The sequence below is a fragment of the Motacilla alba genome, chromosome 24 (assembly GCF_015832195.1).
Source record: "Motacilla alba alba isolate MOTALB_02 chromosome 24, Motacilla_alba_V1.0_pri, whole genome shotgun sequence".
NCBI classification, from domain to species: Eukaryota; Metazoa; Chordata; class Aves; order Passeriformes; family Motacillidae; genus Motacilla; species Motacilla alba.
The window spans coordinates 3,409,110-3,424,006 of record NC_052039.1 but is presented as its reverse complement, the minus strand read 5'-3'; the positions used below and the strand labels follow the sequence as shown (position 1 = coordinate 3,424,006).

Sequence of the window (14,897 nt, the reverse complement as noted above, 5' to 3'; positions counted from 1 at the left end):
GCCCTGCACAGCTTCAGGGATGGCTTTTGGGAACTCTCCAGTGATAATTTCTTCCTTCTCCTCCTCTGCAGGTTTGCAGAGTTCTGCCTGGTGCACCTCTTGCTGAAGAGGAACCCCGTGATGTTCTCCCAGCACTTCATCGAGTGCATCTTCCATTTCAACAGCTACGAGAAGCACCAGAAGTACAACAGGTTCCCCCAGAGCCTGCGGTCAGTTGAGCACATTCCTGGCTAATTTCTGCTAAATTATGGGCTGTCTGGCCACACAGCTCTCAGTGACAGCACAGCATTTGTGGCACTTGATAATTATCCATGCCACAGAGTGAAAAGAGCCAGGGGAAGCAGTGCTGAGTTGGGTCCTGCCTTCCCTGTGACACTGCTGTGTGCAATTTGTAGGACCGTGTGCTGTCCTAGCAGGTTTATGGGTTTTAAAAGTGACATGCAAATATCCCTGGCTGATTTAAGGTCTCATTGTTGCTGGGGGCTGGCATAATGTGATTTGGGCCTCTGAAATGTCGTGCTCTGCCACAGGGCGAAGCAGCTCTTCTCTCTGAAGGGGAAGGATAACAAGGAGAAGAGGATGAGGATCTACACCTTCCTGCTGGACCATTTCACAGATGAGCAGAGGTTCAGCATCACCACCAAGATCAGCCACAACATCCTCGGTAAGAGTTTAAAAATGCCTTTAAAAATCTGCCAAACAAAAACCCTGGTGTCTGTGTAAAAGCTCATGATCCCGGTGTTTTATCTTCCTGCCTTGCCCATCACTGCTGCTTCTGGAAAAACAAATTATTTCTTGCCTGTGTCTTCCAGCTTGCTTTGTGGATGAGATCCTTCCTTTGGACCTGGAAGGCAGCGAGCTGCTCTCAGATACGTTTGCAGTCCTCAGCTGCAAAGAAATCAAGCTCTCAAGTATGAGGTCCAAACCTGAGGAAGACATTCAGGCTGATGAAGATGAGATGGCCATGGCCAATGCTGTCATGCAGGTGGCTCAGAAAAAGCTCATCTCGCAGGTGAGGGGCACGTGCTGTGCTGGGAGGAGGGCTGGGCAGCTCTGTGTCTTGTAAAAGCAAAATACGAAGGCAGAACTTGTGAGGGATGCTTGTTGTGGAGGTGGAGGGATCAGAAGTGCGTTTCCCAGGAGCCAGGGGAGCTGTGCTGAGCTGGATTTGTTCCCCACCCCTCTGCTTGGTGAGGCATTTGAGCGGAACAATGATTTTCCTGCACCTCTGGGCAATTTGCCTTCCCTGTGAGATCCGAGTGACTTAGTGATGCATCTGAAAAGGCTCCACTTAGGTTAAAAGCCTCTGTGCATGTGTGTGGTGTAAGAGCAGCCCTAATTACAGTGATTCCCTGGCTGGGGAGGGATAACTCCTCTGTGGAGCCGCAGAGTGGCTTCTCCTTCACTGCCTCACATAACTGTTCATGCCGTGTTCACAAAAAGGTTCAAAAGAAGAATTTCATCGAAAACATCATCCCAATAATCACATCACTCAAGTCCTTGATGGAGCAGAAGAGGATCCCAGCTCTTAAGGACCTGATGAACTGCCTGCGGGTAAGGGGAAGTGTTTTCTTGCCAGTCTTGATGTTTTGATCCTCTCTGGAGTTAATGTGCTGGGTGTGCAACCACTGCCACAACCAAGAGCCTTCTCAGGAGGGAGGAATTCAGCAGCTCGGATGTTGTGACACTGCCGCTGTGTTAAATAACGTGGGAGGTGGAGGGATTGGAGATGAGGCTCTCAGCGTGGAACGTGGGCAGGAAGAGAGCTCGAACGCTGCAAAGCTTTTCCATGTTCTGAAGAACAAATTGGAGTTAAAACTCTTCAGTCTGTTAAAAACACCTCTGCTCTACCAACTGGTGTTTCCTTTTGCTCCCAAGCAGCTGTGATCTGAATGGGGATGTGAATCAGTAGCTGGGGGAGATTTCTGAAGGGGTCCAAACATTCCTTGTTGCTGCAGGAAATGATGCAAGATTACCGAAATGAAATCAAAGAATTCTTTGCTGTGGACAAGCAGCTGGCAGCCGAGCTGGAGTATGACATGAAGAAATATGAAGAGCAGCTGGCCAGGGAGAAGGAGTCAGAGCAAGAGCAGCTCTCAGCAGCCCACAGAGAGGTGGTTATTGCCATTAACTCTGTGCATGTCTCCTCTGCTCAAATTTGTGTCCTCCCAACGCCCAGGCCCTGCCTGGGGACCCTGTCCCAGCACTTGGAGCAGGATGGTTATCAGGGGTTTTCCTCCCTCTTTGTATTATTCCTGACAGAAGTTTCGGTTTCAGAGTCATTTAATAGCCTTAGAACATCAGCAAACAAAGCCAAGAGGAGCAGCAAATGATTAATGGAGAAAGAATTCGATTTAAAGGAAAAAGCAAGTCTAAATTTGGCACTGGCTGGGCTTAAATGTTGTATTCTCTCTGTTCCCAGAATGATGAACTGGTAACAAAGAAAAGAGTTCTCTGCCTGACTTCAGGTGTCTACAAAGTGAAAGTTCAAACCCGTCCCAGTCGTGCAGATACTCTTTAAAATTCAGTGTAAAGAAAAATATGTGCCCGAGTCAGTTGTCCCGAGCTATTTTAGATCCCTACCTTAAGATGAGATGACTTCTAGCCTGGAAGTTCATTTCTCTGCAGACCTTAGAAGAGCACATTTTATATATAGACCTCTAAACTAGGACATTTGTGTCCCTGCTCACTTCTTGGTAAAATTTTGGCCAATAAATTGTTCCTCCCCAGCCCCCTTCACATCCATCCCACAAGGGGCAGTTCTGAAACACTCGGGTCCCAGCGCCTTGCAGGGTTTCCTGCTCTGCTGTCCTCTGTCAGACGTGGCCTTTTCTCCTGTGTTCCACAGCAGTCTCCATCTCTGGAGAGAGCTGCAGCTCCTGGTGGCCAGAGCAGTCTCGGTGCTCGGTGCTCTGCGGGTGGGAGGCTGTCCACGCCCGGCTCCATGCCTGCCCCTGGCCCTTCTGACTTTGCCACACCTCGGGCTGAGCCTGGGAAGCCGCCGCTAGTGAGCCGCAGGTACGGGCTCCTCATTGCTACCTGGGATTTGACATTTGTTAATATGAATTTATTACATTTACATTTATTATTTAAATTATTTTTATTTTTTATTCGTAGTTATTTTTATTATTTATTTATATTTTATATTTTTCTAGTATTTTCTATATTATATTTTTCTATATTATATTTTTATATTACATTATATTCTGTATTTATAGTATTTATGTATTTTATTATCTATTTTTATTATATATTTTTGTTATTTTTACATTAGAGTTTCTATATTTTGTATTTAAATTTATGGGTTTTTTTGTTATTTTATTAAGTGTTTATGTTTTATATTATTTTTACATTAGCGTTTCTATATTTTTATATTTTTATTTATTCATATTTGTGTTATTTCTTTATATTTTTATTTATTCATATTTATATTGTTTATATTTTTATTTATTCATATTTATATTGTTTATATTTTATTTATTTTTATTTATATTATTTATTTATATTTTATTTATTCATATTTATATTGTTTATATTTTTATTTATATTTATATTATTTCTTTATATTTTATTTATTTATATTTATATTGTTTATAGTTTTATTTATATTTATATTATTTATTTATATTTTATTTATATTTTGTATTTTTATATTATTTTTACATTAGAGTTTCTGTTATTTTATATTTTATAATTTTAAATAATTTCTATTTTGATTATTTTATTTTTATTTATATTTTATACTTTTATGGTAGTGCTTCTATATTATTTTATACTTTTAATTTATTTATATTCTTTTTATTATTTATTTTATTTATATATTTCCATTCATTTATGTTGCTTTGCTGATCCTTTCTTTAAGAGTGCTGTGAAGGTCGTGAGTGTTGCAGCAGGATCTCATTATTAGCTGTTGAGGACGATGAGGGAGGGGACAGATCTCCCCTCAGGGCTCTCATCGGGCCTTCAGGGGAAGGTCCCAGCTGCTGTCCCCTTTGTGCCCTAGGGCAGCATCCCTGAGCACGCTGGCCATCCTGAGCTCGGCCAGGAAGGCACTGCAGGAGAGGAGCCAGCAGCGCAGCCGGAGCGTGGGCAGGAGCCTGGCAGCTTCCTCCGAGGCAGCGGGCACAGCTGGCAGCCAGCAAGGTGGGCACTGCCCCTACTCTGCTCTGCACGGGCACAGCTGGCAGCCAGCAAGGTGGGCACTGCCCTCACTCTGCTCTGCACGGGCACAGCTGGCAGCCAGCAAGGTGGGAAACGTCCTCACTCTGCTCTGCACGGGCACAGCTGGCAGCAGCAAGGTGGGCACTGCCCTCACTCTGCTCTGCACGGGCACAGCTGGCAGCAGCAAGGTGGGAAACGTCCTCACTCTGCTCTGCACGGGCACAGCTGGCAGCCAGCAAGGTGGGAAACATCCTCACTCTGCTCTGCACGGGCACAGCTGGCAGCAGCAAGGTGGGCACTGCCCTGCCCTGCTCTGCACGGGCACAGCTGGCAGCAGCAAGGTGGGCACTGCCCCTGCTCTGCTCTGCACAGGCACAGCTGGCAGCAGCAAGGTGGGCACTGCCCTGGCTCTGCATGGGCACAGCTGGCAGCAGCAAGGTGGGCACTGCCTCTGCTCTGCTCTGCACGGGCACAGCTGGCAGCCAGCAAGGTGGGAAACGTCCTCACTCTGCTCTGCACGGGCACAGCTGGCAGCCAGCAAGGTGGGCACTGCCCTCACTCTGCTCTGCACGGGCACAGCTGGCAGCCAGCAAGGTGGGCACTGCCCTCACTCTGCTCTGCACGGGCACAGCTGGCAGCAGCAAGGTGGGCACTGCCCTGGCACTGCACGGGCACAGGTGGCAGCCAGCAAGGTGGGCACTGCCTCTGCTCTGCTCTGCACAGGCACAGCTGGCAGCCAGCAAGGTGGGCACTGCCCCTGCTCTGCTCTGCACAGGCACAGCTGGCAGCCAGCAAGGTGGGCACTGCCCTGGCCCTGCATGGGCACAGCTGGCAGCCAGCAAGGTGGGCACTGCCTGGCTCTGCTCTGCTCTGCACAGGCACAGCTGGCAGCCAGCAAGGTGGGCACTGCCTCTGCTCTGCACGGGCACAGCTGGCAGCCAGCAAGGTGGGCACTGCCCTGGCCCTGCATGGGCATAGCTGGCAGCAGCAAGGTGGGCACTGCCCTCACTCTGCTCTGCACGGGCACAGCTGGCAGCCAGCAAGGTGGGCACTGCCCTCACTCTGCTCTGCACGGGCACAGCTGGCAGCCAGCAAGGTGGGCACTGCCCTGGCCCTGCATGGGCATAGCTGGCAGCAGCAAGGTGGGCACTGCCCCTGCTCTGCTCTGCATGGGCATAGCTGGCAGCAGCAAGGTGGGCACTGCCCTCACTCTGCTCTGCATGGGCACAGCTGGCAGCCAGCAAGGTGGGCACTGCCCTGCCCTGCTCTGCACGGCCCCAGGCACAGGCTGCAGTGCATTTCAAATCTCACTCAGTCCCTTCTTGTTCCCAGGCTCCTTCCAAAGCCTGAACCAGGAGTCCAGTGGAGGAAACATGGCTGTGGTGGGGCGAGCAATCAGCACCCCGGAGGGTGAGTAGGAGCTGAGGGCTGTGGAGTATTTATTTATCTAAGGGCTTGTAGGAAGGAAGAGCCCTCCTGAAACTATGGGATGAGGAAACTGAAACTGGGCATGGGAAAGCACGGGCCAGTGTCTCCACGTGCATCTCACAGGGTCAGAGCAGGAGGGAATTTATTCTGGGATGCTGAGGTAACGCTGCCCTCCTTTCCTTCCTTGACTCTGGGGTGCTGTAGAGGAAGGTGGTTGGTTCCTCAGAGGTGTGGCAGCAGGTCTCTGGCCACAGAGAGCAGCAGACAGCTTTCCCAGGATTTTCCTGTGGGAAGATCAGAGAAAGAGAGACAATTCTTATCTGCACTTGCTGCACCCGCTGTTGTGCACACGTGGAATGTGTTATGGAGATTTGTGTGCCAAAGGGTGATTTCTTAATTGGACTCTGGTGATGGTGTTTGGAGAGATTGACCAATTGGACTGTCTGTAAGGGTTATGATCTTCTTAAGAGGTGTAATATATTATAGTAGAATAAAGCAATTGATCAGCCTCCTGCAATCATGGAGAGCTAATATTTACAGTAATTATTACCCATACTAATTATTACCCAGCTGGGGGCCTGCTAGGACACAAAGGTGCAGGGCTGAGCACTTCCTTGGCTCTGGAAGCACAGCTGGGCAGTGTCAGAGTGCCCTGCAGAACCCTGCTGCCCAGGGAACTCCTCGAGGCTGGGTCCTCCCTGCTCTGAGTTGTGCAAACAGGCTCTGGGGTGAGCTGCAGGCTGCTCCCAGAGCAGGCACAGGGCTGTGGCAGCTGCAGGGAGCACAGGATCTGCTCAGAGGGATCAGCAACCTGCACAGACACTGAGGGGGTGTGTTCCACACTCGGAACTGGGGAAGGAACGATGTGGTTTGGTTACTGCACAGAGAGGAATGTCCAGTGCACAAACTGAGCCTTTGCTTGTGTGTGCTGCAGCTGAACCCTGCAGGGGCAGGAGGGTTCTGCTGGAATGCTCCCTGACAGCCCTGCAAGCACGAGAGGCACTCAGAGCAAAAGCCAAATGGAGCTGAGTTCCAGCAGCAGATCCCCTTCCTTTCCATCCCTTGGCTGCTGAACTCCTTTAGATCATCTCTGGTGTGAGGTGCAGAGAATTGTGAGAGAGCTGCAGGTGTGAGTGTGTGACAGCTCAGCTCTCCTTAGGTTTGGGGCTGCTTTGGGAAGGGGCTGGAATCCCAGGGAGCTGTGGGACTGACAGCTCTCCTTAGGTTTGGGGCTGGAATCCCCAGAGAGTTGTGGGACTGACAGCTCTCCTTAGGTTTGGGGCTGGAATTGCAGAGAGCAGTGGGACTGACAGCTCTCCTTAGGTTTGGGGCTGGAATTGCAGAGAGCAGTGGGACTGACAGCTCTCCTTAGGTTTGGGGCTGGAATCCCCAAAGAGCAGTGGGACTGTCAGCTCTCCTTAGGTTTGGGGCTGGAATTGCAGAGAGCAGTGGGACTGACAGCTCTCCTTAGGTTTGGGGCTGGAATTGCAGAGAGCAGTGGGACTGACAGCTCTCCTTAGGTTTGGGGCTGGAATCCCCAAAGAGCAGTGGGACTGACAGCTCTCCTTAGGTTTGGGGCTGGAATCCCAGAGAGCAGTGGGACTGACAGCTCTCCTTAGGTTTGGGGCTGGAATTGCAGAGAGCAGTGGGACTGACAGCTCTCCTTAGGTTTGGGGGCTGCTTTGGGAAGGGGCTGGAATCCCAGGGGGCTGTGGGACTGACAGCTCTCCTTAGGTTTGGAGCTGGAATCCCAGGGAGCTGTGGGACTGTCAGCTCTCCATAGGTTTGGGGCTGCTTTGGGAAGCTGCTGGAATCCCTGGAAGCTGTGGCAGTGCCCCTGACACACAGGAGAGCCACACTGCAAGCCCCTGACAGCCCCGAGCAGGCACTGGGGTGCAGCCACTGGAAAATCTGGTCCTGCCCTTCCTTCCCCGTGTGCTGGGCTGCACTTGTTGCCTCAGTGTTTCTCTTTGCCTGAGCAACAAGCAAAAAAAAAAAAAAAAAAAAAAGAAAAAAAAAAGTGGGGTTTTGTGCAAGAAGTGTTTTTAGAGAGCAGAATTCTTTGAGTGCTGTGGTCTCCTGGAAGCTTGCACGGCTGTTGCTCTTAAAGCACCATATGGTGAAAAAGGAGGGAAAATGTTAATCTGCAGTGGTACCAGAGCTGAATTCCTGCTTTGCTTCGAGGCAGCATGTGTCCTTCAGCAGGGAGACAAACTGTACAGAGCAGGAGCATCACTTCAGTCAGCGTGTGTTGAGCCATCTGTATGGTGGCACAGGCTGATAGACAACCAGAATAAAACATTTTATTCCTCTGGTACATCATTCTGAGACTATTGCAGACGCAATTCTTTGTAAACAGGTTTGTGCTTGAGAAGCTGGGAGCAGCTGTCCCCTCTTTCTGCCTCGTTCAGCTGTTCTGGCTGTGTTCTCTCTTCCCTTCTGTCTTTGGGGCTCCTCAGCTCCTGCTTGGTGCTTTGGGAACAGCTTCAGTGGAGCTGGCTGAGGGGGATTGTACATAAACATACTGTGGAGATAACCACACTGCATGGGAAGCCCTACTTCCCCCTTTTTTCCCTCCATTTTCCCCCCATTTTTTAAAAATTTCATCTTTGCCATTTCTTCCCCTTTTCTTTCCCTTCCTTCCCCATAAATGTCTCCTTACCAAGGTAACTCCTTCAGGCCACGCTGCACAGAGTCTCTGGCACAGGTCAGTCCTGAGAGATGCAGGGCACAGCTCAGGCAGATGGATCGAGTTTGATTTCTGCTCTGAGCTTCAGTGATTCCCTTCCAGGACGGGGCAGGAGTTAAAGAGCAAACCCAGTTCAGCTGTGAAGACAAGTCCTTTTAGCTGAGTTTCCAACTCCTGCCCTATAAAGCACTTCCTACCTTAATTCCTTGTGAAAGGCTCTGGGAAACACGAGCATAAAACAGAGCGTTGAGTTAAGTAAAATCTGAATATTGTGACATCTCTCCTGAGATAAATGACAGGAAAGAGACAGCTGACAACCAGGGCCTATTCAGGCAAGCTAAATTCTACCTAGCTCCCCTGTCAAGTGATTCCTCTTGTCTGGCTGCAGGCAGCTCCTCACAGAGTGGCTCTTCAGGGCCTTTGGCAGCTTTCAGATTCTGCCTTGAGTAAGAGGAGCAACTGGTCTGGGTGGGACGTGTTGCTGGGAGAGATGGCAGGGCTTCAGTGGAAGGGGTGGCTGTGCCTGCCAGGCAGGGCAGGGGGCACAGGACCAAGGTCCCACACTGATTGCCTCCAGCCAGGGAGCCAGGGAGGCTGGAATTTGGAGGTGATGTGCCCGTCAGGCTCAGCACAGGGGTTTGAGGCTGGAATTTGGAGGTGATGTGCTCATCAGGCTCAGCACAGGGGTTGAGGCTGGAATTTGGAGGTGATGTGCCCATCAGGATCAGCACAAGGGTTTGAGGCTGGAATTTGGAGGTGATGTGCCCATGGGGCTCAGCACAGGGGGTTGAGGCTGGAATTTGGAGGTGATGTGCCCATGGGGCTCAGCACAGGGGGTTGAGGCTGGAATTTGGAGGTGATGTGCCCATCAGGCTCAGCACAAGGGTTTGAGGCTGGAATTTGGAGGTGATGTGCTCTTCAGGCTCAGCACAGGGGTTTGAGGCTGGAACTTGGAGGTGATGTGCCCATCAGGCTCAGCACAGGGGGTTGAGGCTGGATGGGAGACCCTGAGGTCTGGGAGAAAGAGATAGATACGTGTGTTTGCAATTAACTGGATTTACTTACTCTGTGACACTTGAGTATTGCACAGCAGCGTGCCTTGCCCTCTGGCTGTGTCACAGGCTGCTAATATGTGATTTTTTTTTTTATTTTTTTATTTCCAGAGACCATTAATGAGTTGACTTTTGGTGCTGGGGTCAGTTACATCAGCCTGATGCACACACCCCGTTCAGCTCCAGGCAAGTCATCTCTGGGATTCTTATTTGAGGGGAGGGGAAGGAAAAACAACCCCAAGTGACCAAATCTGTGGCATTTTGTAAATTATGAAAATATATGTATTGTTTGCAGTGAAGAAAGATGCTGAGGATGAGCCAAGGGATATCATCTGCTTGACATCACCGGAGAAACCGTGAGTGCAGCACGGGCTGGAGCAGGGGGAGAGAGAGAGAGAGGGAGAGGGGCTGGAGCAGGGGGAGAGGGAGAGAGGGGCTGGAGCAGGGAGAGAGAGAGAGAGAGGGAGAGGGGCTGGAGCAGGCAGTGCAGGGAGAGAGGGGCTGGAGCAGGGGGAGAGGGAGAGAGGGGCTGGAGCAGGGAGAGAGAGAGAGAGAGGGAGAGGGGCTGGAGCAGGGGGAGAGGGAGAGAGGGGCTGGAGCAGGGAGAGAGAGAGAGAGAGGGAGAGGGGCTGGAGCAGGCAGTGCAGGGAGAGAGGGGCTGGAGCAGGGGGAGAGGGAGAGAGGGGCTGGAGCAGGGAGAGAGAGAGAGAGAGGGAGAGGGGCTGGAGCAGGCAGTGCAGGGAGAGAGGGGCTGGAGCAGGGGGAGAGGGAGAGAGGGGCTGGAGCAGGGAGAGAGAGGGGCTGGAGCAGGCAGTGCAGGGAGAGAGGGGCTGGAGCAGGCAGAGAGAGAGAGAGAGAGGGGCTGGAGCAGGCAGTGCAGGCAGAGAGAGGGGCTGGAGCAGGCAGTGCAGGCAGAGAGAGGGGCTGGAGCAGGCAGTGCAGGCAGAGAGAGGGGCTGGAGCAGGCAGAGAGAGAGAGAGAGAGGGGCTGGAGCAGGCAGTGCAGGGAGAGAGGGGCTGGAGCAGGCAGTGCAGGCAGAGAGAGGGGCTGGAGCAGGCAGTGCAGGCAGAGAGAGGGGCTGGAGCAGGCAGTGCAGGCAGAGAGAGGGCTGGAGCAGGCAGTGCAGGGAGAGAGAGGGGCTGGAGCAGGCAGTGCAGGGAGAGGGGCTGGAGCAGGCAGTGCAGGGAGAAGGGCTGGAGCAGGCAGTGCAGGGAGAGAGAGAGGGGCTGGAGCAGGCAGTGCAGGGAGAGGGGCTGGAGCAGGCAGTGCAGGGAGAGAGAGAGGGGCTGGAGCAGGCAGTGCACGGAGAAGGGCTGACCAAGGGCTTGGAAATGCAGGGCTGTTGTGCTTCCTTCCTGCAGCCCATGCCGGCCTCGGGAGTGGAAGGTGGAGTCCCCAGCCAGGAGGAGCAGCCAGCCGGGGCCCCTGCGGCGGTCCCAGCGCAGAGCCCCCCTGAGGGCAGACACCTGAGCTGCCTGGAGTGCTGCACAGAGCCACCGGGCTGCTGGAACTGCCCCCGCCTCTGGGATTAGAAATGGGTGTGAATGCACATCCTGCCCTGCCTGCTCCGAGCTGGCTTTCCCCAGACCTGCCCTGGAACAGGCAAAGCCTGCATTGCACACGATGGGTTGTGAGTGCTGCTCTTCACAGAGCTCACTGCAGGGCTCAGAGCTGCAGGGCAAAAGGAGGGTGGCTTTGCACTCTCAGGATGTGTAATTTGTCCATTTGGAAAAGGGAAAGCGTCGCCATGAGCTTGGCAATAAATGCATTTATCACAGCTTGCAGGGCAGTGAGTGGCTGGGTTTGCTCACCCAATCCCTCATTGTCCCTCTTGGTTATATAATAGAGTTGCTTTAATTTGAAAAAAGGTGAAACAGCTTGTCACTGCCACACCCCTAAATCTGGTAATTGCACGCTACATCACCTCTTATTTGTTGTGCAAACTCCTGTGTGTATGAACAGCCTTAATGTTCTTTTTATATGGAATATTTCCATTCTTGAACTGTGTTATTTCCAGCTATTAGCATTTGATGAAAATAAATGGTTGCAGAATTAATTCCACCCACGGCGTCTCCCCTTTTCTTCTGCTGACAGAGAAATGAGTTTTTTTTTTTCCCCCTGTAGATTTCTACAGCCTCTCAGTCTCTTCTACCACATCATTGGTATCTTGGGCCCTCAGTTCAATTAATGTTGGGCTAGCAGCTTTTAAATAGAGACTCTGACTTGACTGCAAGCAGGGTGTGAGTGACTCAAACAAGGTGGGTAAGTGCTGTGGGCAGGAACCTTGTTTATCCTAAAAATCCTGGGTAAATCTGACCCTTCCTGAGTCTCCCTGATGGCCACATGCACCTCACTGAACTTCTTCTGTTGTTCACTTTTATCACAGAGCTCATGGCCTAGATTTCATTGAAACTTGGAGCTGGGATCTGTTTTATTCCTGCGGGTTTGTCTAACTCAGGCACCAGCCCCAGGCACGGAGCAGGATTTGCTGCAGGAGTAGAAACAGAGGCACTTTCCTCCTGCACTGGAATCCCAGCATTTGCCTCCACTTTCCCTACCCTCTTTTGAAGATCAGAGAACCCTTCAAGTGAGGTTAAACTTTATTCCCAAAATCAAAGTCAGAGAACAGAGGGTGTATGGCATGGCTTTGGCTGAAGCTATGGCCAAACCATTTATTTCTGTACCTTCTCTCCTGCCTTCAGCTATTATTAACCACTCTGAAGGGTAAATTGGGATCAATTATTTATTTCCTACTTTGTTTTGTTCTTGAGCAGTATCTGAGATGAGCCCTGTGAGTTTTAACCTGTCTTCTCTAGAGAAGAACCAGGAACAAATGTCCAAGAATAAACTGATGAACAGCCCTGCACTTTGTCACCTCCATCCACTGTGAGTGCTCTGACGGGAGAGACTTTCCCTTTTTTCACTGAATTGAAAGCAGGAGCTTCCCATAATTTGGCTGTTTGAAAACCACCACCAAGCCCAAACAAAAACCCCTACAAGAATGCTTTCTAGCTTGGTATTTATGTAAAACATTCTTGGCAAAGTTAAAGGTAATACATTAGTACAAACCTGATTATTATTCACAATGATACAACGAATTCCATCCATCAGCTCTCACGAGCTGGGTGGGGGGGATCATCTCCCCCTTCTCTCGTTAGAGATGCCACTGTGCATTTTAGAACTGGGGGGAAAAAAAAATGAAGTTTGGATTCCTAGCTCTGCTGGTTTGTCACACAAAGGCTGCCTTTGGTGGGACTGCAGGCTGTGCTCCCAGAGCTCCCCTTCCTCTCCCTCCTTTATTGCAGGTACCCTGAAAGCAGCACAGAGGAGGAGCAGGGGATGCCCAGGGGGTGCAAAGGAATGTCAGGACAATCAGAGGCAGCAGTCAGCACTGGGATGAAGAGCTGGCATGAAGAAGGTAACCAGGGAGAAGCTGCAGAATAGCAGTGCTGATGGGTGAGTTACACAGAGAACACCTGGCTGGGGCTGCCCCATCCCTGTCTTTGCTTCCCCTGGCACAGGGACGAGTGGCAATGTTTGTTTGGGTGGAACAAATGCAGCAATGGCATGTCCAGCGAGGGCTCTAGGGAACAAAGCAGAGTAAAGCAGAACACGAAAAAATAACACTGACAGTCCAAATTGTCAAGTATCCAAAATACTGTATACAGGAAAAGTTAAGACAACTCAATTTATATTGGAAATACAAGAACACTATTCTGCTACATTAAAAAACTTCCTAAACCACAGCACAGTCCTAGTGTTGCATCCACATCTTGCAGCCTGGTCTCACCCAATGCTGTTCAACACTATCAACACGGATATTTTGGGAAACACATGTTCCCCATCATTCTCTCTAAAGCCAAGAGAACCAAATTTGGTTGGTTTTGCTTTTTTTGTTGGTTTTTTTTTTTTTCCTTTACCATCCAGAGAAAAATTTCAGCTGACACTATAAAAGTGCTTTTGTGTTGAGCTTTTGCTTTCCCAACCCCAGAAAGAGTGGCCTTGGCCATGTGGTTTAAACCTGCCAAGCTGCTGCAGCTGTCACGCTGTGTTAGTGCTTTAGGGAACTTGCAGAGGGGCAGCAAACACTGAAGTCACTCTGTCACCTCTTTGGAACTGACTCCAAAAGCCATCCTGGCTATTTCTTGCAACAACAAAAACAAAGTGTTGGTCACCGGCAAGAAAAGATTTTTTTTTTTCATTTAAAAAAGTTGATAGCTCCTGCCATAAATTTACAAAAACTATCCCTGAGTGACTCTGTTCTGTGTCTGGTAAGACCTCTTGTGACAAGGAAATGGCTGAAGCTGGCTGAAGAGGAAAGAGATGCTGTTCCACCTGCAGCTCTTTGTTACACTTTGCACTAATACTGATATGCTCTGACAGTGCCACACTATAGCAACGTGTGAGCTCCTCTCCTGTAGCTTCAACAGTAAAAAAATAGCTCCGTTACTCAAACACTGCTGGCATCACGTATTTACACTTTTAAATAGAAATGTTACCTTTTCTGAAGTAATCAAAATAGATCTTTGCAAAAAATTTAGAAGGTGGGGTTTTACAAAATAAACGGAGAAGGTAAAAAAAGCTGGAGGATCTCTCAGTACCTTTTATGGCAATCTTAGCCCAGGAAATTATTTGGCTTTAATTTTCCTGAAAGGGATGTCTTAGCACTGGTTCTCTGCCTCCCCTCTAAGCCTCTTTCCCCGGGGAAAGACGCAGGAGCCAAGCCTGCTTTGTGCAGATTAGAACCAGGGTCACCTGCGTGCAGGGAGCCCTGGCAGGCAGGGAGCAGAGGCAGTGCCCTGCCCTGGGGGTCCTGTTAGATAACAGCATTTGGGGGTGGTTACAGAAGGGCTGAGGGCATTAGTGGTGTTCTCAGTGTCACTGGTGGCTGTGCACAGACCCCCCTGTGCACCTGAGCAGTCAGAGCCGAGCACAGGACAATCACAGATGTGGAGAAGTCACCAGCCAGGCCTGAGCAATGAGCTGTTGGGAGGAAATCCCCCAAATCTCACTCTTTGAAGTCCATCTACTTCTGTATCAGCACCTTTTTTTTGTCTACTGGTAACACATTACTGCTCATGGCTACTACAGGTTTGCCTAATGCTGTGCCCCTGCTTGGTTTGCACATGGTGGCTGTGTCCCTGCAGCACAAAGAGAAGGCAATTCCACAAACTTCACACAGCCCAGTCTCTTGGGAAGGATTGAAACCTTTCCTCAGTCCAAGGACAGGTTTGGGTGATCCTGTTGGTATCTCCAGAGGCAGGGGAGACGCGAGTTGGGCAGTGAGGAGTTACTTTAAACTTTGGCAAAGAAAAAAAAGACATACAGATAGCAAGCTATCGAGTTCTTGTGTGTTCCAAACTCTTCCAAGCGCACTTAATTAATCTTTTGCTCTTGCTTTGAGTTCCTGGAGGAGGTATTTTCACACTTGCTTTTGCTGGTTTGCAATTTCCTTTTGGCGTCTTAGATGACAAATGAAGACTTGTGTCTGAAGTCGCCCTGCAACAAAACAGTTTGGGATGTAGGAAGGCTCCAGCAGCTTTCCAGGCAGCTCTCTGTTCCTGCTG

At 50.2% G+C, this 14,897-nt stretch overlaps 2 protein-coding genes across 4 annotated transcripts in view; one reads left to right on the top strand and one right to left on the bottom strand.

Moving 5' to 3' along the window:
* Positions 1-12,393, top strand: part of NCAPD3 (non-SMC condensin II complex subunit D3) — a 37,688-nt gene extending 25,295 nt beyond the window's left edge. For 2 of the 3 annotated variants that reach the window (XM_038161441.1, XM_038161443.1), the window contains exons 25-35: positions 72-209; positions 531-664; positions 813-1,012; positions 1,444-1,554; positions 1,959-2,114; positions 2,849-3,018; positions 4,004-4,143; positions 5,494-5,571; positions 9,442-9,516; positions 9,626-9,686; positions 10,692-12,393. In XM_038161441.1, coding sequence (XP_038017369.1) covers positions 72-209; positions 531-664; positions 813-1,012; positions 1,444-1,554; positions 1,959-2,114; positions 2,849-3,018; positions 4,004-4,143; positions 5,494-5,571; positions 9,442-9,516; positions 9,626-9,686; positions 10,692-10,800 — 1,372 coding nt within the window. In that variant the 3' untranslated portion in view covers positions 10,801-12,393. The remainder of the gene's footprint in view (positions 1-71; positions 210-530; positions 665-812; positions 1,013-1,443; positions 1,555-1,958; positions 2,115-2,848; positions 3,019-4,003; positions 4,144-5,493; positions 5,572-9,441; positions 9,517-9,625; positions 9,687-10,691) is intronic. The other variant, XM_038161442.1, reaches the window with a different exon arrangement.
* Positions 12,394-12,972: 579 nt separating this feature from the next.
* JAM3 (junctional adhesion molecule 3) overlaps positions 12,973-14,897 on the bottom strand; it is a 32,337-nt gene continuing 30,412 nt past the window's right edge. The window contains exon 9 of the mRNA XM_038161445.1: positions 12,973-14,829. Coding sequence (XP_038017373.1) covers positions 14,794-14,829 — 36 coding nt within the window. The 3' untranslated portion in view covers positions 12,973-14,793. The remainder of the gene's footprint in view (positions 14,830-14,897) is intronic.